Source organism: Cucurbita moschata, unplaced genomic scaffold (genome assembly GCF_002738365.1).
Source record: "Cucurbita moschata cultivar Rifu unplaced genomic scaffold, Cmos_1.0 Cmo_Scf00004, whole genome shotgun sequence".
In the NCBI taxonomy this organism is placed as follows: Eukaryota; Viridiplantae; Streptophyta; class Magnoliopsida; order Cucurbitales; family Cucurbitaceae; genus Cucurbita; species Cucurbita moschata.
In genome coordinates, this window is record NW_019268520.1 from 2,134,003 (window position 1) to 2,153,780 (window position 19,778).

A 19,778-nucleotide genomic window follows, 5' to 3' on the forward strand; every position below is an offset into this window, starting at 1 on the left:
TTTTTTTTTTTTTTTTTTTTTTTTTTTTTTTTTTTTTTTTTTTTTTTTTTTTTTTTTTTTTTTTTTTTTGTTCTTTCAGATTGCAGAAGAGTGAGAGAGGGACTGATATGATGAAAGCTTAAACGAGAGAAGAGGTTAAAGGAGAGAGAAAAAAAAGGAAATATCTGCAGGAAAGAATTGGTTAAGACGAATCAAAACACAGGGAAACATCACAACTTCAGCCTTTCCCCATTGCTGGCTTAAGTTCACCCATCATTGGACGCCCATTTCCCCATCGCCTTGGATGAAATTTATGACGTCTCAGAGGTAGGCGATGGCGGCGACCTGTCGGAGGAGGATTGAAGGAGAGAGTAAGTATCCTCATCAGCAAGAACAAATAATACGAAAATGGTTTCATTTTCTTTATTATATTTCAATCAGAAAATTTAATTGGAGCAGTAAATGGTTGTATTTTGCGTTTCTTGTTTCTTTTTTGCCTCTTCATCTTGATAAAATGGAGTATGTAATAATATTAATAAGTAATTTGGAGTAGTAAAAAACAAATATTAACCGGGAATAGTTTGAATTAGCAAGTAAAAAAAAATTACAAAAGAATTCTTACCAACATCCATGGCATTAACCCCCCACAAACAACCCTAAACACAATAAGCCACACAATCTATCTATACTTACACTACTACTACTTCCCACAATAACAACAGGAAATTGAGGAGATTCCCATTTCCTAAATTCAATATTCAAGGGAACTGAAACTTCATACGATCTTGTACCCCAGATGGAGGACTAATGTAGACCCATAGCAGCGAAATTATGATCGATAGAAGCCCCGACCATACATAGACTATCGTCGGGACTCGGCCGCGACGCCCCATCAGCCCTTTGGCGAATGGGTAGAGATGACACAGAACCCAGAAGCTGAAGAACACTCCCCCCACGAGCTTGCTCCATTCTGGAAATGGACTGTACAATGTCTTCGCAACTCCCACTGCAATGGCTATCATGTTCACCAGCATGATTGTGATCGGAGGGATCATCAGAAAGCTCCACTTCACGACGTATAGGTCTGCAAATTCGTCATCTCCATCCTCCGGTGTGGCTGATTTGGATGTCAATGTGAATGAGATATCTACTCCTGCTATGACTTTCAGCAGGCCTTGTAGCACGGCGGCTGGGTGGGCGCTTGTCCCGCCAATTAGCCAGAATTGCTCGTTTCGCCACCAATCGTGGATTGTAATGCCCGACCACTTGATCTCGAGGATGGCGAGTAAGCACAATGTGATTGTGATGGCTAGTAGGAAGATTAGGAATGTCACACTGAGGGATTGGACTATGAACTGCCCTGAAAACAGAGAAACTGCAGGCAAGAAGCAGTAGACAAGGAGGAAGAAGGAAGTGAAAGGGTACATCCCAACATTGAAGTATGCTACTCTTTGCAAGAACTTCATTCTACGCGTTGCGAACAAGGCGTTGTTCCTTGAGAAAAAGATCTCGACCGATCCTGTGGCCCATCGGAGCACTTGGTGAAGCCTGTCAGTCAAGTTGATCGGAGCTGTGCCTCGAAAAGCATCGCGCTTGGTAACACAATACACTGATCTCCAACCTCTGTTGTGCATTCTATAACCAGTTACCACATCCTCTGTTACAGAGCCATAGATCCATCCTACTCTTTTCCCCCACTCTGTCTTGTCTTCATAGAAGCAGGAAATAACACTGATGGCCTCAGCAACGGTGGCGGCGTCTAAAGGTTCCCGGGGCACGGCAAGAGAACCAGCTGGTCGACCCTGATTGCCCTTGCTTTGTAGTTCTTGAAGCAACCTTCCTTGAAACTCTGCAACAGGAATTGATGCAGCCAGAGAAGTAGAGTTTCCGAATCGCTTCGGCATAAGCAAGGACTCAATATCTGCATCATCATCGTCACAATCTAGACTGCCTCCATTGATTGGAGCGGCCATCTCATCGTCTTCCTTCTTTGATACCCTGGACTTTCTTAGTAACAGCTTACTTTTTCGAGTACCAAACCAGCCATGGTGCTCTGTAGCTCTAGGAGGACTAAACCCATACAAAGCTGTCCTCCTGAATATGCAGCCAGTCCCCACATACATAGGCCCCTGCAACCCATCAAGAGCTCTCATACTAACATCAAAAAACACAGTATTATGATTCGCATACCGATCATTCGGGTCGATCCCCTCGAATCTTTGCGGGAACTGAACATAACAAATCCGATCACCGCCCCTGTCCAGCATAAAACACATCCCTTCTCGTAGAGCCAAGGAGTTGTATATGTAGTGATCACAGTCGAGATTGAGAATGAAAGGCCCATTCGACATGATTGCGCTGGTTCGAACAAGAGCATTCATTGCTCCCGCCTTCTTGTTGTGATCGTACCTCGGCCGCTTCTCACGAGACACATAAACTAGCATTGGCAATCTGATATCCACCTCTGTTGTGTCAATCAAATTCTCCCCATCTGCTTTTGAACCATAAACTGGTTCTGCATTAGAAGGAGCTAGCATAGCCTGCAACAAGTAAAAGATGAACAAAAACATCTTAGCTTTCCTTTCGAGTTTTCGCAAACCGTTCTTCGATATACCAAACAACTTACCTGAATTATACCAGCATGATCTCCTCTGGAGTGATCAGTATCAGCTGATACCCAAGTTCCAGGCCAGTAAGAGCCATCGGACATCCAAGTTGCCTTAGAGATCTTGATTTGTTCTGAAGGATTGCTACCCATTTCCATTTGTTTCATTTTGGCTCTAAGTTCTTCATGGGCATTATAAGCATCTGATCTTCTCCTTATAGACTCTGGCAATGAGTTTATCCTCACCTTGAATTCATCATACTCTCTCTTCACCATTCTCCTCTCTCTAACAAAATCAAGCCTCACTTTGTTCTTAAGAAAGTCACGCTTCTGTCCGAAGTACGCCTCCGGATTCCTCGGCTCAATTCCGTGCTTTCGACAGAACGGAACCCACACTCTTGCAAAGCTGGCTGTCTCAGCTAATGCTTCGAATGTCAGGAGAGAACCACCATCATCTGATAAGTAACAAGCCAGTTTCTCCACAGGGTAATCCACAGCAAGGATTGAGAGAATTGTGTTGGCTGTCACAAGTGGTGGTTCTTTCTCAGGATCCGCAGTCGATACAAACACATCGATTCCCGGAAGATCGGATCGACCCTTCGGGTTTCGAAGATTCGGCGACTCGAATCGATCCTTGAGAACAGAGAGGTCGGTTACTCTGTTTACAGGACAGAGCTTTGGAAGTTGATCTAATAGCCAAGATAATGCAAACCAGAGCTCACAAGTAATGGACATTCCCCATAGCCACATTGCTTCATGATTTGGATGTCTAACTCTCCATGTTAGAAAGAATCCAAGTGCTACTAGACGGATTATAATAAGCAATCTGCCAAAAGAAACACAACCCTTTAGAAACAGAGCACATTAAATCAAACATCATAAGTTCAAAAATCAATACAAAATCACCTGTACGGGCTTAGAATGGCAGCAGAAACAGAGACTTTCCGGGTTAAGGGCCGCCGGCTTTTCACCCCGAAGTCGGGTGGCTGCTCGAAACCATTCGCCCCAGAGCCGAACCCATAACCGTCCTTTGGCCACACTGCATTTCCATAGCCATATGTCCCCTTGGTCTCAAAAAGCCACCGGGCATGATCGAAGTCCGGTGGGTGATTCTGAGCTTTGAATGATTTCACCAAAGACAGCCTTTTGTCAAACTTGGCATCTGCCATTGAAGGCAATGGCAAAGCTTGATCCTCTGCTTCATCATCACTAACACTTCTGTAACTCTCTTTACAACCAGGACAACGGCCATCGCCATGGCTAACACACTCCAAATAACAATCCCTACAAATGTTGAACCCACAATCACATGGAACCGTCGTCTTCCCTTTCAGAGCCTTTTCATCACAGCCTCTCATCCCGCAAACAAGCCCCAATTTGATTGGCTCAGTCGGGTTCGCCAGTGACTCTATCACATGCCCACGAGTCACCGAATTGAAACCCCCAGTGAAAAGAGTACCAGAAATGAAGCTACTCTGCGGCTTCCCCATATTTGAATTCTCCCCAGGGAGGCTTGCTTGAGAGTCAGAAATCGACTGGTGATCTGGGGTTGGAGGAATATGAACAGTGTAAGTAACGAACTCAGAGTTACTTTCTTCAACCGCCTCATCTTTTGACATGGAAACGAACTTTCCGCCACTCGACCGGCGGTTTCCGCCGCTAGAGGCTCTGTTTCCTCTGCAACTAAGAGGGGAATTTGGGTTATTTGAAATCGAAGCACGCGAAATCGGACTCGTTAAGCCCATCGATATAATTCCATTGCCGGTTTTACTTCCCGATGAGATGGTTATCTTCACCGGAGAAGACGACGGAGAGGAAGCCCTGTTCACCATTTTCTCAGTGAAAACGAACAATCAGAGCCTGTAAATTTTCCCGAGAAAACTACTATGACCGAGAAGAGACACAGAAAAATCAAGGAGAAGGAAAATTGTTAAGAATCCATTGCAAGCTATGGCGAATTTGGAAGTGGGGAAGAATGAAGAAGAAAGGACGCTTGTTCATGGGGGTTTTGAGGAAAATGAATGGCAGTTCATTCAACGGCAATATTTGCTTTAGATGATAAAAAGCAGAACATTGGGGCTTGGGGGAAAAAAGAGAATTTGAATTTTAACGGTCGAGAGATCTGGACCGTAGATTTGATGGGATCCTACGGGCCGTTCTGACCAAAACGGTCGAGTTGCTGGAAAGTAATAAAGTTTTTTTTTTAAAAAAAAAAAAAAAATTTAAAAAGAAGGGCAGTAAAGTCAAAGAAGATTGAGAAGTATTTAAAAAAGATTTTATATTTTTTGAATTTAAAAATGCATATAATAACGTCATGATTTAATGCAGGGGATACATTTTCGAACCTTGTGGGGCCCACTCAGATATTAAAAATCTGTCATGCATTTTAAATTTACATTATATCGGTGTTTATTATCTTAAAATTCATTTCATTATTTTACTACCTACTATCTTTTTTCCATGTTACTCTATGCAATATCTGATATGTGTATAATTTAGTGATTAATTATATAATTAATTAATTACTTAATTAAAATAAAAGGCTTCTCGAACATAATTATAAAAAATATACAAAATTAGAACATTATGAAATAAATTCAAATATTTATAAAATACTTATATTAAATACAAAATTTGAAATTTGAAATTTGAAATTTGAAATTTGAAATTCAGTTTATGATTTAATATAACTTTTTTTAATCAAGCAATTGCATACTGTGTAACGTTCAAACATTTAAAACTTTGTAGTAACGTTCAAATATTTAATGTTTAATAATCATTCAGCAAGTATTGAATCAAAATAAAAATAAAAAACAGAATCGTCGCCTGAGAGATTCGAACTCTCGCGGGGAAACCCCATGTACTTAGCAGGCACACGCCTTAACCACTCGGCCAAAGCGACTTTTGTTGATACCAAATCAAATTTAAAATATTTAAATATAATTATATTGCAAAATTGGGCTTTGAGTTGGGCTTAAGACCCTTATTCTTTTGGGTCAACGGGTGAACTATGCTCGTTATGATAGACAAACCATAATAATAATAAATTTAACGACTACCACAAATATAAATAAATTACCAAAAAAAAAAAGGTTTCTAATTATAATAATCAGGGTTTATAATAAGAATCATATATAGATATATTATTAACTCAATGGATATACAAATAAATACACAAAGTTAGAACATTATCTCAGTTTGAGGAAGTTGAGTTGTCATAATCAAAAGGCTTCACATTTTTTTTTAAAAAGAAATATATTTGTTTGTAAAAATCAAATAATATTAATTATGATTAATTATGATTAATTCCTTAAAGCCCATACTATTTAATTTAGTGAGATGGGGTGTCGTTTTTTCCCGAATCAAGTTGTTTGTCTCTGAAAGAAAGACATTACTCACAAAAACATGGAATTAATTAAATGATGTTTTTTTTTTAATTATAATTTTTAAAAATATGTATTTGAAAAATTAAAGGAGAATAAAAATTTGTGCTTTTTATTTATTTCAGGTGGGAAGAATAAAGAAAATTTTGTAGAAAAAAAATGCACGTTGGTCAGGGAATCACATCTTTCAATTGCTTGTTTTTGGGTTTTGCATAAAATAAAAATAAAATAAATAATAATAATAATAAGCTAAATTTCCAATTTAGTTTGTATGGTTTGAATATTATTTTAATTTGATTCTTTATAATTATAAAACTTGTAGTTAATCCTAGTTGGAAGTCAGTGTTTGTGGGCAGTTGAATTGTGTCTGTTGTTCTAGTCATTTATTTAAATTTTTATCTTTAATAAAAATAAAATGTTAGTTGAGAAAACATGTATTTATTTTTAAATATTTAATTGAGATTTCTCACTCAATTTTATATATATTTTAAAATCTTCTTTCCAAATAATTAAAAATTAATTTAAAAAATGGTTAAAAAATAAACAATAAAAAATTACTAAATTAAATAAATATAGGTATAAATTCGAGTTCGTTTTTTTGCTTCTCCTAATCTAATTTTGAACTCATAAATCAATTCAGCCTATAAATTTTTTATTTATTTGAACTGAACTCAATTTAAATAAGTTTATAATTCAATAGTTTGGATTGAGTTGATCGGATTGCTCGAAGTTCTTAGTTAGTTCTCAAGTATTTCGTCATTGTTTGTCTCATTCGGAGTTTTATTCATACTTAGAAGTTCATTCCTAAGTTACAAGCCTTCTCGAGTTATGCTCTAGGTTTACTTGGTTCTCCTAAGTTCAACTTAAAGACGTGGTAGGGAAGCCCTAAGTTCTGTTTATTTAACCTTATTTGAGCGGTCGATTCTCATACTTGGTTCCTAGGGTTCTTAACTAGGTGTTCTACTAGCCCCCTTTCATAGTCGTTATCATCATTATCATTGTGAACCTTGTTGTCATTATCATAGACCTATTGCTAGTAGGTCCTCGAAGCGCAACTCTGACGTTCATATTTTAATCTATAGTTCTCGTCGAACTGTTATGGACATTATTCTCAAATTCTCTAAAAGGGTTTAGTTAACAGTCTTAATAGACCCCATAAAGCAAGCAATATAAAGGAGGATGCGACCCTCAATCAAGCCAACGGTCATCTATCTAGGCAGTCTCTTGCTCTCATTCAAGCAAGATCACGATCAGAAAGTGATTGTAAACCCTCTTAACCGCACTCACAAAGCACCCACTTAGGTTCATGCATTTGTACTATTCTACCCTAGTTCTACCAACTCATAAAAACACTACAACGAGTCTCTGCCAACTTAGTACGTTCGCTAAAAGGAAATTAACTGGAAAACTCTTAATAATCCCTATAAAGTACACATGTCCAATTCACGATTAGAGCTTTATTTGCAAACCCTTAATCATCTCTATACAACAACATTAAACAACATATACACAAACTTTTCTTCACGAGGAACATAGTACAGATACATAAATATAGATATCAAGTTCGTAGCAAAATTTGCACTAAACGATCGTATCTCTAAGGTGCTAAACTTCCAAACCACCCTTTCTCTCACACAAAATGAAAATTCATAAATCATAATAACATAAAGAAAGAGAGCATAATTAGAAGAGCAAAAGGAGAAGGGTCTCTTTATTTATTTATTTATGTTTTTTATTTTTTATTTTTTATTTTTTATTTATTATTTTCCTCCCTCTCATGATGTGTTAAAGGAGTGGGATGCTTTCATCATTCCTTGAAAATGCAGGCTGCCCCCACCAATATTCTTTTTTTTTTCTTCCAATAAATTCCATTTTTCTTCTTCTTATTTATTATTTATTTTTTTTTTTATTAAAAAAAATTAATGTGCATATTTATAAATAATATAAATTATGGTGGAATTTAATATATTAATTTTTTATTTTGAATGTGGACAACTTGGGGGATTTAGATTTGGTTATATAATTAATTAAATGAGGTTTAAGTTTTAGAAGTAGGTGGAGTTAGTTAGCTTTCCAGATTAGGCCTTCTAATTTATTCAATATTTATTTATTTTTTTTCTAAATCTTGTTGACAGCCAAAAATTAGAATGATTATAATGATGGATTGCTTTAACTTTGTTAATTTCATATAAATTTGGGGTTTTTTTATAAAAAAAATAATTGGGAATCCTTAATTTGCAAGGCTTAAAGTTAACCTCCAAAAGTTGAATGGATGAACAGATTGATATTATTGAAGAGATGGGTTTGGTAATCTTTATTTATTTATTTTTAATATGTTTGTGGGATCTGAGGAGACATAAGGTGGGAAGTGGGGAATTTAATAAAAGAATTATATTTAGATTAAAAAAATTTAAAATGTAGCCTCCTTTATTTTTTAAATACATTTATTCTTTTAAAATTCTACATTTTTTTTAAGTGTTTGAAAAGTGGGTTCGAGTGAGAATCTAAGATAAAATTTAGAATCTATAGGTGTTTATATCATCTCAGAACTCGAGTTAGACATTTTTTTTTGGTCGAATTAACCCAACCAACGTGACTAACCTAAAAATAGAGTAACAATTCAATCTAACCCTACTCTACTTTTAAAATTATTATGAAGATTAAGAATATTTGACGTTTGTAACCGATGTTAGTGATGCGTTGTGACTTGTAAATGTTTTATATTTGAGTTTTATGAGATTTTAGTTATTAATGTAACATACGGGTGAATAAGTAAGTTTTTTTTTTATAATAATTAAAACAAATAAACAACCCGACCACTCAACCCGAATATAGAAAGTTGTAGTCACATCCAGAAAATTTCTCCAATTGAATCTGTGTACCCAAAAATTTATCCTAAAATAGATAAAAAGTTACACAAATCTTTCTTGGATTTACTCTAATTATTTATATATACATATATCATATTTGAGAAGAAATTGAATTATAAAAAAGTTTATGATATGATGTTAAATGCAAAATAATTATATTATTTTAACCGGATGGGACGTTTATTATTACTTTACTCTTACTAATACTAATTATTATATCTTAACAATATTTAAATTAATACTTTAAGATCAAATCATATTGTAAAATACAATTATCAAGCTTAAAACTCTAATTATCATCCTTAAAAGATTAAAAGATTCGATTCATTCTCAAATTTTTAGTTTATAAGGACCATATTGAAATTAAACTAATTAATAGGGACTAGATTAAAAATCAACTTAATTTAACATAATCATAAAACTTCCCCACATTTTTGCATCTTGATGATAACTCACCATCAAGAATCACATGCAAGAAATAAGTGTAAGTGAAGGGGGAGGGAATATAAAATTGCTGTACCTAAGAGGAAAAAAGAAAAGCTTGTGAAATGGCCAATGTGATGATGACGCGTGTGATTTTCTTTTTTCTTTTTTCTTTATTTTTTTTTCTGTTGGTGTTGAAAATGAAGTGGGCTCACTAAAGTCATGAGTTTGCACAGTTCATTTCATGAAGCATATAAAGTTAATATAAAGTTTTGAAATTTAATACAATCATATAGTATAGATATATGAACAGTACATGCACCATTTCCCCTCCCCATGTGAAGCTTATTTAAAGTTTTCAAAAGATATTTCATTCAATCATTTCCATTATTTCTTTTCTCTCTTTTAATTATTATTTATTTTTCATAATTCAACTAATTACTCGTTAATTAAGTTTAAATTAATTTATTTTTCACTCCAAATATTTGAGAAAAATAAAAATAAATAAAAGGAAATGTTATAAATTGATTAAACCTAGAACCTTATTTTATAACGTTAAAAATGATGAATTTGACACTCTTTGAACGTTATACTGTGACCGAGGCGCGTATACACACGCGCTAACAGGTGAAAGTTGTTTATGAGGTGTTGATAAAACTACACCTACTCGCTTTGTTGGGAAACCGTGACGCGTAAGCAGCTTAAAGGATGTGGCACCAGTTGTCAAGCTATGATTGGTCTTTCACTAAATAATTTTATTCGCCGCAGTTACGAAAGTGCGTCTCCGAGTTTAAAATAAAATGAATAAATAAATAATTGAATTGTGGCATGGGCCCACGTAAGACGCTCCATGTGGGCTCCATCGTATCCGAAGCTAGTAAGGTTTAACAACGAACCAAAGATTTGAATTTTATGGACGTTGAACTGCAACCTATTTCTTTCGGCTTAATTGACAATAATAACCTCCAAATGCCGTCACTTCTTTTTATTGTAATTATTTTTCTTTTTTTAATGCAATTTTGAATTAAGTTCATCTTTTTGCTGTTATATATATATGGCGAACGAACTATACTACAATTATTTTACAATAAGTTTTGTGCATTATTTTTAGTTTTAAATTTTCTATTTATTACCATCATAGCTCAAAAGCGGGAATTCAATTGGACCCGAGAAAATATTAAAATTTTAATTAAGAAATAGTATAATTGACTCGACCTTAGAGTGAAATTGGAAAGTAAGCAGAGAAACATTACCCAGTGAATATCATCAAAATTTTAAAACTTATTTAATATGTGTCTGAACTTTCGTTAAACTTTCCATTTGTGTTCAATTAGATTTGAAAATTTGTACCGCGATTAATTTAATTTAATGAAATTTAACTATTGCTCATGTCGATCACAATCAAGTCAATTGATTGGTTGAGCACATGCATAATCGAAGCTAACCTCGATGTTACCTGACTTCGGCATGCCTCGAACTTAGCTCGAACACATGCCACTATTGGTAGGTCCAACTACATTATTAAGTTAATTTGTTCTAAATTATTTTTCTTTTGTTAGAAATTGTTTTCAAACAACCATTTTCAATTGTGAGCGAGACCCATTGCCAGCCGCCTCCAACTCTTTCTTTTTTTTTCTTTTTTTTTTCCTTCTAAAGTTATCTTTTTTAATATTCTTTTTTCTCTTTTTTTAAAATAAAAAAGTTACCTTTTTTAATATTGTTTTATTGATTTCAACTAAAGTAATGGTCCCACATTCCTTCTCCACTCCCGAGATTTTACCGTTTGTTTATTTTTTTAATTGTTTTTTCCATTTGAGGAACGTTGTAGGTCAATTCAAGTTGAATTATATTTTATTTCAAAATAAATAAATAAATAAATAATTTAGTAGCGGAGGAACTGGGAGAGTTCCGAACAATTTTGAACCATACCACGAGGGAATGAAATATATTTGTATTTATATTTTTATTAAAAGATTATATATATATATATATATATATATATATATTATGAATATAGTACATAAAATAAAACAATTTTTAAATATTTTTAAATTTATTGAACTAAAAAACTTATAATTTAACCTTTTATATTAAATTTATTCTGTAATGAAAATAAAGTAAGACTTTTTAATATTCATTAACGAAATATTATTTAGGTTTGTTTATGTATACTTTCGGCTGATCTTAGAATAATTATACTACTTTATAACACTTGGTTGTAGTTTAGTTGCGAGAACGGTTTGAATTTTAATATCTTAAACAATAGCTAGTTATCCTAAAGTTGGATAATTCATTCTCCAAAATTCATTCTCTTTTCTTTATTTTTTATTTTCTCCCGTAACCATAATAGTTTCGTACATATAAATAGGAGAAATTCAACCAAACATTTTCGTAATTTTAAATGAAATTAAATAGGCTTTTTTTTTTAACAAAAAAAAATTCAAACTTCAAAATTTGAAATGGTTTTGTTTTATTTTATTTTTAATTTATGTAGGCCTATTTTTTGACTTCTTCAATAATATCCAATCAGACTTGCCTATAATGCGACATTATTTATAATTTAAAAGCGCAGACTAATGGACAAAAAAACTAAGGATCTTTCAAATTATTTAAAATATATATATATATATTTCCGTTTTAAAACTGTAACGGCGGGAAATTCTTATTCCGACGTGGACTTAATTTATGTAAATTTTAATTTTAATTTATAATTTCACTTTGTTACCACTTTAACTTTATGCTCAAATATTTGCAAAAACCCATTTATAAAATAAAATTTAAATAATAATTTTTGTTCATAGAAAACAAAAATATGTATTTATAAGTATAGAGATCAATTATCATTTTTAAAAGTTGACAGTTCGATTCACCATTCTAACGGTTGTATATATCCTAAATGAAATTTATCCGAATAATAAAAATTAATTTAAATTATTTTTAAATTATTAAAAATAAAAGACATGCTTTCCAAATATATACATCGGAAACATAGGGTAGAAATAGGTAGTAAAATTATTATCATTAAACATAGGGTAGAAATAGGTAGTAAAATTATTATCACTGCCATTATTAATGTTGACATTGTGCCTCCAAAGTTCCTTACAACGAATAAAAAGAAACACATTTATTTATTTGACTGATAAATTATGTTTCGAGTAAATACAACTTTACGTTTCGTTTTCAAATATATGAAGATTGAGAAAATATAGATTAAAAAATAAACTTTAACCAATTTTTTTTTTTGTCATTTAATATATATCTAAAATGAATTCTAAAAAATGCAACAACAAAAAATACGGATTGAGATATGAATAAAGTTTCAAAAGAATTGTCAGTTTATGAAAATATCGACAAATATGTTAAGATATTAATAAAATTTTATTCTAAAAGTATGAACGGTATGAATAATTTAATTATATAGGTAGACAATACTGAAATTATAATCAAACTTCTAATTGAATACTTTACATTTAAGCATATACCATACACGAAAACTTTCCATTTTTTTTTTTTTTTTGCGCTCTAAGCTAGACCCTTCTTTGTTTATGCTAATTAATTCTTAAGCAAGCGATGGAATTTTTTTAATTGTACGGCGATAAAAGGAAACAGATTTGATGTTGGATACATGCAATAATATTGATGTCACTTTGAGCATAACTCAATAAATAAAACGTTAAATATCATCCATATAATTGATAGTTCGATCTCCCACTCTCGTCGCTATTAAGCTAACGTGCATTAATTATACATTAACATAATTTCTAAAAAAAAATTAATTGAAATAATTTAAAAGTTTAATTTTTGAGAAGATGCTTTTGATATTAAAATTTAGTTTCCAAACCAACGCAAGTGATAATCCATCCGACCTTATTTTAATTAATAAATTATAAACAATTTTTTAATTCCAATACGCAACAGACTAATTATAAACCTTTTAAAAAAAAAAGAAACCGACCAATTAATTATTGTGAAGTTGAAATATTCCTACGTGGCGAGATCACCCCATTATTCACGTGACACGTGGCGAGGTAATAAAATCACCACCTCTAACCTCTCAAATTTCAATTCCATTTGGTTCAAAATAAAAGAATGCCGCCTCACGCGCTTTAAAGAGCCGTTGGTGGAGGTTCGGTGAAAGGTTCGCTTCTAGGTTCGGTGATAGGCTCGGTGATAGGCTCGGTGATAGGCTCGGTTTTCAGCTTCGAAAAAGCAGAAAGCAGTAGAGAGAGTATTAAAGGCATAAGAATAACAGAGAGGAGAGAGAGAGAGAGAGAAACGCTACTCTTTCAGTATCTTTCTTTGTTCGTAGAGAGAGAACAAGAAAGCAAAAGCAGGAAAGGTGGAAGCAATGGAGAGCTAATAACAAAGAAATATCAACAAACACCAGTACCCATTAACCCCATTTTCCATTACTTACCAACAGAAGAGGATCGTCACTATTGTGGGCACAGAAGAACAACCCTCCACTAATAATCAGATTTGAATCCGATCTTTTTGTTTTCCTCAAGGTACCCAAATTCTGATGCAGCGTGGTGTAGTTTGGTGTTGATTTTGAGCCTCTTTTGGGGGAGAATTTCTTTTCTGTGCGACGACGATCGTGGAATCAATGGAAAGAACGCTGTCGTTTTCAGTAGCATCGGTGGTTGAGGATGTGCTTCAACAGCATGGAAATCGTCTTGGTAATGGAGGAGGAGGCCTTGATTTGGAATCTAGAAGAGCTGAGGAAGCTGGTAACTCTGCCTTTTCTAATCTTCTTTTTCCGAAATCTTTGGAGTCTTGTGAATCTGATGAATAACTTCGGTAATCAATTCATTGATGTTCGTTTTTTCAAGAAAAAGAGCGCATATGCTTGTATTTTGGATATACATTCTAAGAACAAGAAAATTTTGAGTATCCTCATTGATACCTTTAGAAATCGATTCTACGGATTTGCGATCCTCTGTTTTTTCATCTATTTGATCGTTATTGTGTTCTGTACTGAGATTTTTTTCTGGATTGTTCAGTAAGCGTTCCCTCTCAGTATACACAATTGCTTCTGATCTATTGATGTTTTAAAAGCTTTTTGGTGTTTCTTCTCGGAAACTTATTGAAATTAGTTCATTCTTTAAACAAGCATCAAGAAGAAATGAAGCTGCCGGGTGGCTAAGAAAGATGATCGGGGTAGTTGCAGCTAAAGATTTGCCTGCTGAACCTTCAGAGGAAGAATTTAGGCTTGGATTGAGAAGTGGGATTATTCTCTGCAATGTCTTGAATAAGGTTCAACCAGGAGCTGTTCCTAAGGTGAGCCAAATTCACATTTGGATTTATCGTTTTTTTGGGCATTATTTGATCTTTTCTCTGTTTCTCTTTAGGTGGTTGAAAGCCCTTGTGATTCTGCCCTCATCCCTGATGGTGCTGCACTCTCAGCATTTCAGTATTTTGAGAACGTGAGGAATTTTCTTGTAGCTGTACAGGACATGGGTGTTCCTACCTTTGAGGCATCTGATCTAGAGCAAGTATGTATGAAGAAATGATGACTTAGTGATAGAAAAGGGTGATTCGTTTGACAAATTTTTGTAATGATAATTCTTTTTCAGGGAGGGAAATCTGCCAGGGTTGTCAATACTGTTCTGGCTCTTAAATCTTACGACGAATGGAAACAAGGTGGAGGCTATGGAGTTTGGAAATTCGGTGGAAATGTAAAGCCTACCACTACTCTGTCTGCTACTAAATCCTTTGTGAGAAAAAATTCAGAGCCATTCACGAATTCCTTGTCAAGAACTTCCTCTCTGAATGACAAATCCTTCAATTCATCCAACGCAGAATGGAACAAAACTGTCAGTAATGGGACTCTTTCACAACCTTGCGTTGTTTTTGTAGCCTTTTTCTAACTCCTACTTTGTCAATTATTCATTGTAGCAGACTAGCTCTCGCTCCATGCTCGTTCGTGCACTTTTGACGGATAAAAGGCCTGAAGAAATCCCAACGGTGATGACTGAATGTGTTCTTGCTTCATGATTAATGGAAATTGTTCTGCTGCTGAGAGCATATGTAGTTTAGTGATCTATTTTGTATGAAATGGAGGTGTCAACAGCTTGTTCTAAACTATGTTGCTCTATCTTGTTATAGTTGGTAGAATCATTGCTCAGCAAGCTTGTGGATGAAGTTGAGAATCGCTTTTCCAGCCTAGAACAATCTTGTTCAAAAGACGTGGTTGCCGCTACATCACAAAGCAACAAGTCGCTCTTGAAATCAGCTTTTGGTGCTAAAAGGGTCTGTTGGTGATCTTTTTATGCTCACACACAGCCATCAATTGGTGTAGTGCGGTATTTCGTGAATTTACTTACCCTGTTCACTCTTCGTATAGGCGGATGAACTTCACTCCAAAGAGATGGAAAAGAATGAAATAATCCATGAAAACAGTATGTTTGAGCAGCAATCAAAGAGCCTTCTCCTGAAGCAGCAAATGATTTTCGATCAGCAGCAAAAGGATGTTCAGGTATGCACCTGTAACATGTTCTTACTAATTGTGTTTTTATTTATTGTTCATCATATTCATACTAATTTTAAAACACTATTGTAGGAACTAAAACATAAGCTGCACGCTACAAAAGCTGGAATGCAGTTTATGCAAGTGAAATTTAATGAAGAGTTCCACAACCTCGGTAGGATTAACACAAATTTCATTGGGGAGTAAGATAGCTTTTTATCTCATTTCTTAATTTTGGCTTCTTGATTTTATGGTAGGTATGCATGTTCATAGTCTTGCTCATGCTGCATCTGGATATCATAAAGTTCTTGAAGACAACCGTAAGCTATACAATCAAGTGCAGGATCTCAAGGGTAATTTAGATAGATCACTTGTCATATATAATTGAGTTTTCTGTGAATTTTCTGTTGAAGATTATAAGTATTTTGGTGTTTGTGATGACCAGGTAGCATAAGAGTTTACTGCCGAGTTAGACCCTTTTTGTCTGGTCAATCAAATGGTTTGAGTGTCGTTGATCACATAGAAGATGGAAATATTACTGTTAACGCCCCCTCAAAACATGGGAAGGGACAGAGATCTTTTGGCTTCAACAAAGTATTTGGTCCATCTGCTACACAAGGTTGATACAATTCAACTTTTAAATGGGTATAGATTTTCTAACACATAATTTGACAATTTGTTCTCATTCTATTGCAGTGGAGGTCTTCGCCGATATGCAGCCACTTGTTCGGTCTGTTCTTGATGGATACAATGTTTGCATTTTTGCATATGGACAAACAGGATCAGGGAAAACTTTTACTATGGTATGTATTAAGCACTTAAACTTTACATCTTAAAAGCAAGAGCGTATGAAATTCATATATGTGCTAAGTTCTTTCATTGTCACATGTCTAGACTGGGCCAAAAGAGCTAACAGAGAAGAGCCAAGGAGTAAATTATAGAGCATTGGGAGATTTGTTCCTTATAGCAGATCAAAGAAAGGAGACGTATCGATATGATGTTTCTGTTCAGATGATCGAGATATATAACGAGCAAGTCCGGGATCTCCTTGTCACTGATGGAACTAATAAAAGATATCCTTCTAGCTCTTCTTATTTATCCTTATGTTTGTAGTCTGTTCATGAAATGTTTTCCTTGACTATTTTTACATTAGAAATTCGCAATAGTTCTCAAAATGGACTCAGTGTACCAGATGCTAACCTCGTAAGCGTGTCGTCGACGTTGGATATCATTAATCTAATGAACCTTGGCCATAGGAATCGTGTCGTAGGTGCGACAGCTCTAAACGACCGTAGTAGCCGTTCCCATAGGTAAAAACAATCCATATATCTTGTGGTGTGGTGTTCAGAATGAGTATGGCTTGATCAGGCACCAGGCTAACTTCATGAATCATCTTGTAGTTGTCTGACGGTTCATGTTCAAGGAAGAGATTTGACATCTGGAGCCATTCTCCGTGGCTGTATGCATCTTGTAGACTTGGCGGGGAGTGAGAGAGTTGATAAGTCTGAGGTGACTGGAGATAGACTGAAAGAGGCACAGCATATCAATAAGTCTCTATCTGCTCTTGGTGATGTGATTGCTTCTCTTGCTCAGAAGAATCCCCACGTCCCTTACAGAAATAGCAAGTTAACACAACTCCTTCAAGATTCACTTGGTAAGATGAAAGTATACAACTATTGCTTCTCTCGGTAAGGTGTTTCGTTCTCCTCCCCAACCGACGCGTTTTAAAAACCTTGAGGGAAAGCCCGAAAGGGAAAACGCAAAGAGGATAATATCTGCTAGCGGTGTGCTTTGGCCATTACACTATCGGTTCACATGCCAGATTGATTAACAATTTGAATTTATCTGTAACTTTTTAGGTGGTCAAGCCAAGACGTTGATGTTTGTTCACATTAGTCCAGAACCTGATGCTATTGGAGAGACATTAAGCACGCTTAAATTTGCAGAGAGGGTTGCCACAGTCGAGCTTGGTGCTGCTCGAGTGAACAAAGACACTTCAGATGTTAAAGAGCTCAAAGAGCAGGTTTTGACATTTGATATCATTTAATCTCAAGCCATGCTCATACAAGCTTTTGTTAGTATACTCATCATGTAAAGACTTAACTTCATGTCAGATTGCAAGTTTAAAGGCAGCACTTGCAAGGAAAGAGGGGGCACAACAACAACATGCTCAACATTCTGCTTCTGGGAATGAAAAATTCAAGACAAAAGCAAGTGAGATATCACCTTTCCGGCCTAAGAGTCAGGATGTAGATGTGTTGGTTGAACACGCTATCCGCCGTCAGCCTATGGGCGATGTAGGCAACATTGAGGTATTTTTTTTCTTTTTCCTTATTGAATGAGGCATTTGCTCATATGATCCTTTGTTCTTCAAGACTGTTTGTTTGCTGAAGATCACAAGATAGATACTCTTTTATTTCTCTCAATACAAACTTAGAGGTCTGTCCTACCAATGAGCCACTTACTAGCCAAAATCTTGGGTTTATCTCCCTCTACTTTGGAATCCATAAAAATATAGTTGAGTGAAAAAAAAAAAAGAAAAAAAAAAGAAGAGTATAGATTAAGAATCACGAACCTCCACAATGGTATTATATTATTATCCACTTTGAGCATAAGTTCTCAATTTTTCTTTTGATTTCCCTAAAAGGCATCGTACCAATAGAGATGTATTCCTTACTCATAAAATTCATGATCATTCCCTTAATTAGCCGATGTGGGTCCCTACCAACAATTCGCCCATCGAACAAAGTATACCATAGACCCTCTCCTGAGGCCTATGGAGCCCTCGAACAACCTTCCTTTGATTGAAGCTCGACTCCTTTCTCTGTAACCCTCGAACAAAGTACACCCTTTATTCGATACTTGAGTCACTTTTTGACTACATCTTCGAAGCTCACAACTTCTTTATTCGACATTTAGTAACATGGTTACGTTAAGGACATGGCTCTAGTACCATGTTAGGAATTATGAAACCTCCACAAAGGTATGATATTGTCCACTTTAAACATAATCTCTGGCTTTGCTTTTAGTTACCCCAAAAGGTCTGGTACCAATGGATATGTATTTCTTGATTAGCCAATGTGGGACTCCTTATCAACAATCCTCCACACTCAACAGTGTGTCACTCGAACAGAAATGAAGGAGGGTGTTCAGTATTGGTGGTTGTGAATCCAAAATTTAGATGATTTTTTATACTGTTAACTCTTTGAAAAGTCTCTTTCCCGGTAAATTAATTGTCCATGTATTATTTGGTTTTACATTACACTAACGTGAAGTTTTACCTCAATATCAATGCTACAGCTTCATAATAACTCTGCGTTGAGACAGAAGAGGCAGAGCTTTGACATGGATGAGCTGTTGGCCAATTCACCTCCATGGCCACCAGTCAGTAGCCCTTGCCTGAACTACAGGGAGGACGATAAAGACACGGCTTCAGGCGAGTGGGTTGACAAGGTAATGGTAAACAAGCAAGACGTAAACCGAATCGAGAATCCATTGGGGGGATGCTGGGAAACAGAAAATGGTCACTTAAATGATGTCTTCCACCAAAAATATCTTCAGGACTCCTCCAAACTATATACAGAACAAGGTTTCAGTATGTTAACTGGAGCTAACCGATTCAACTTGGTTGGCATTGATGATATAGACGATATCGACGCTGGAACAAGCGACTCATCCGAGCCAGACTTGCTTTGGCAATTTAACCATTCCAAGCTTACAAGTATAGGCAGCGGAATCGGATCGAAAACGAAGAAACCGAATGGTGGAAAGGCAGTAAAGAGCCCAGAATTAAGGTAATAATAGCTACTATACTAGCTTATATATACTTCATCTCTTGAATATTATGACTTAACTTGAATGGAATTGTACCGCAGGAACTTGAGTTCTTCAATGGGTCCTTCTCCTTCACAGAAGATATCAAATGGGGTTGGCGCCCTCCCAATGAACAGAAATGGGAGACAACCTGCATCTGCTGAAAACAAACGCAGAACTGGAAATAGAAAACAGTAATTCTTTTTTTTTTTTTTTTTTTTTTTTTTTTTAACAAA

General features: G+C 35.1%; 3 protein-coding genes and 1 non-coding gene across 9 annotated transcripts in view; 2 read left to right on the plus strand and 2 right to left on the minus strand.

Moving 5' to 3' along the window:
• Positions 1–469, plus strand: part of LOC111441453 (probable galacturonosyltransferase-like 7) — a 7,138-nt gene extending 6,669 nt beyond the window's left edge. For both annotated transcript variants that reach the window (XM_023078445.1, XM_023078444.1), the window contains one exon: positions 80–469. The gene's annotated coding sequence lies outside the window, so the exon portion shown is untranslated. The remainder of the gene's footprint in view (positions 1–79) is intronic.
• A 66-nt stretch (positions 470–535) lies between these two features.
• Positions 536–4,630, minus strand: LOC111441452 (cellulose synthase-like protein D5). The gene is made up of 3 exons (XM_023078443.1): positions 3,491–4,630; positions 2,606–3,410; positions 536–2,519 (listed from the first exon to the last, which is right to left on the minus strand). Exons 1-3 carry the CDS (start codon positions 4,414–4,416, stop codon positions 738–740), a joined length of 3,513 nt encoding a protein of 1,170 aa, XP_022934211.1. The 5' UTR covers positions 4,417–4,630; the 3' UTR covers positions 536–737.
• Positions 4,631–5,404: 774 nt separating this feature from the next.
• TRNAS-GCU lies at positions 5,405–5,486 on the minus strand. The gene has a single exon. It is a non-coding gene; the product is annotated as a tRNA-Ser (tRNA).
• An 8,023-nt stretch (positions 5,487–13,509) lies between these two features.
• Positions 13,510–19,778, plus strand: part of LOC111442299 (kinesin-like protein KIN-14I) — a 6,791-nt gene continuing 522 nt past the window's right edge. Inside the window, exons 1-18 of one of the 5 annotated variants that reach the window (XM_023079643.1) lie at positions 13,510–13,990; positions 14,374–14,540; positions 14,612–14,755; positions 14,837–15,076; positions 15,159–15,227; positions 15,369–15,512; positions 15,607–15,738; positions 15,823–15,904; positions 15,987–16,082; positions 16,175–16,348; positions 16,426–16,532; positions 16,624–16,802; positions 16,878–17,039; positions 17,130–17,383; positions 17,589–17,752; positions 17,844–18,041; positions 19,030–19,523; positions 19,605–19,763. In XM_023079643.1, the coding sequence (XP_022935411.1) occupies positions 13,867–13,990; positions 14,374–14,540; positions 14,612–14,755; positions 14,837–15,076; positions 15,159–15,227; positions 15,369–15,512; positions 15,607–15,738; positions 15,823–15,904; positions 15,987–16,082; positions 16,175–16,348; positions 16,426–16,532; positions 16,624–16,802; positions 16,878–17,039; positions 17,130–17,383; positions 17,589–17,752; positions 17,844–18,041; positions 19,030–19,523; positions 19,605–19,740 (3,066 nt within the window). In that variant the 5' untranslated portion in view covers positions 13,510–13,866 and the 3' untranslated portion in view covers positions 19,741–19,763. Of the gene's footprint in view, positions 13,991–14,373; positions 14,541–14,611; positions 14,756–14,836; positions 15,077–15,158; positions 15,228–15,368; positions 15,513–15,606; positions 15,739–15,822; positions 15,905–15,986; positions 16,083–16,174; positions 16,349–16,425; positions 16,533–16,623; positions 16,803–16,877; positions 17,040–17,129; positions 17,384–17,588; positions 17,753–17,843; positions 18,042–19,029; positions 19,524–19,600; positions 19,764–19,778 lie in introns of all 5 variants that reach the window. The other 4 variants (XM_023079642.1, XM_023079641.1, XM_023079646.1 and 1 more) reach the window with 4 other exon arrangements.

Bases quoted from the DNA above. Each gene is read 5' to 3' on its own strand.
- LOC111441452 (XM_023078443.1), bottom strand. From the start codon at position 4,416: ATGGTGAACAGGGCTTCCTCTCCGTCGTCTTCTCCGGTGAAGATAACC. The intron at 3,411-3,490 runs GTGATTTTGTAT...TTCTTTTGGCAG, and splicing joins GCCATTCTAAGCCCGTACAG to ATTGCTTATTATAATCCGTC. The intron at 2,520-2,605 runs GTAAGTTGTTTG...TACTTGTTGCAG, and splicing joins ATCATGCTGGTATAATTCAG to GCTATGCTAGCTCCTTCTAA.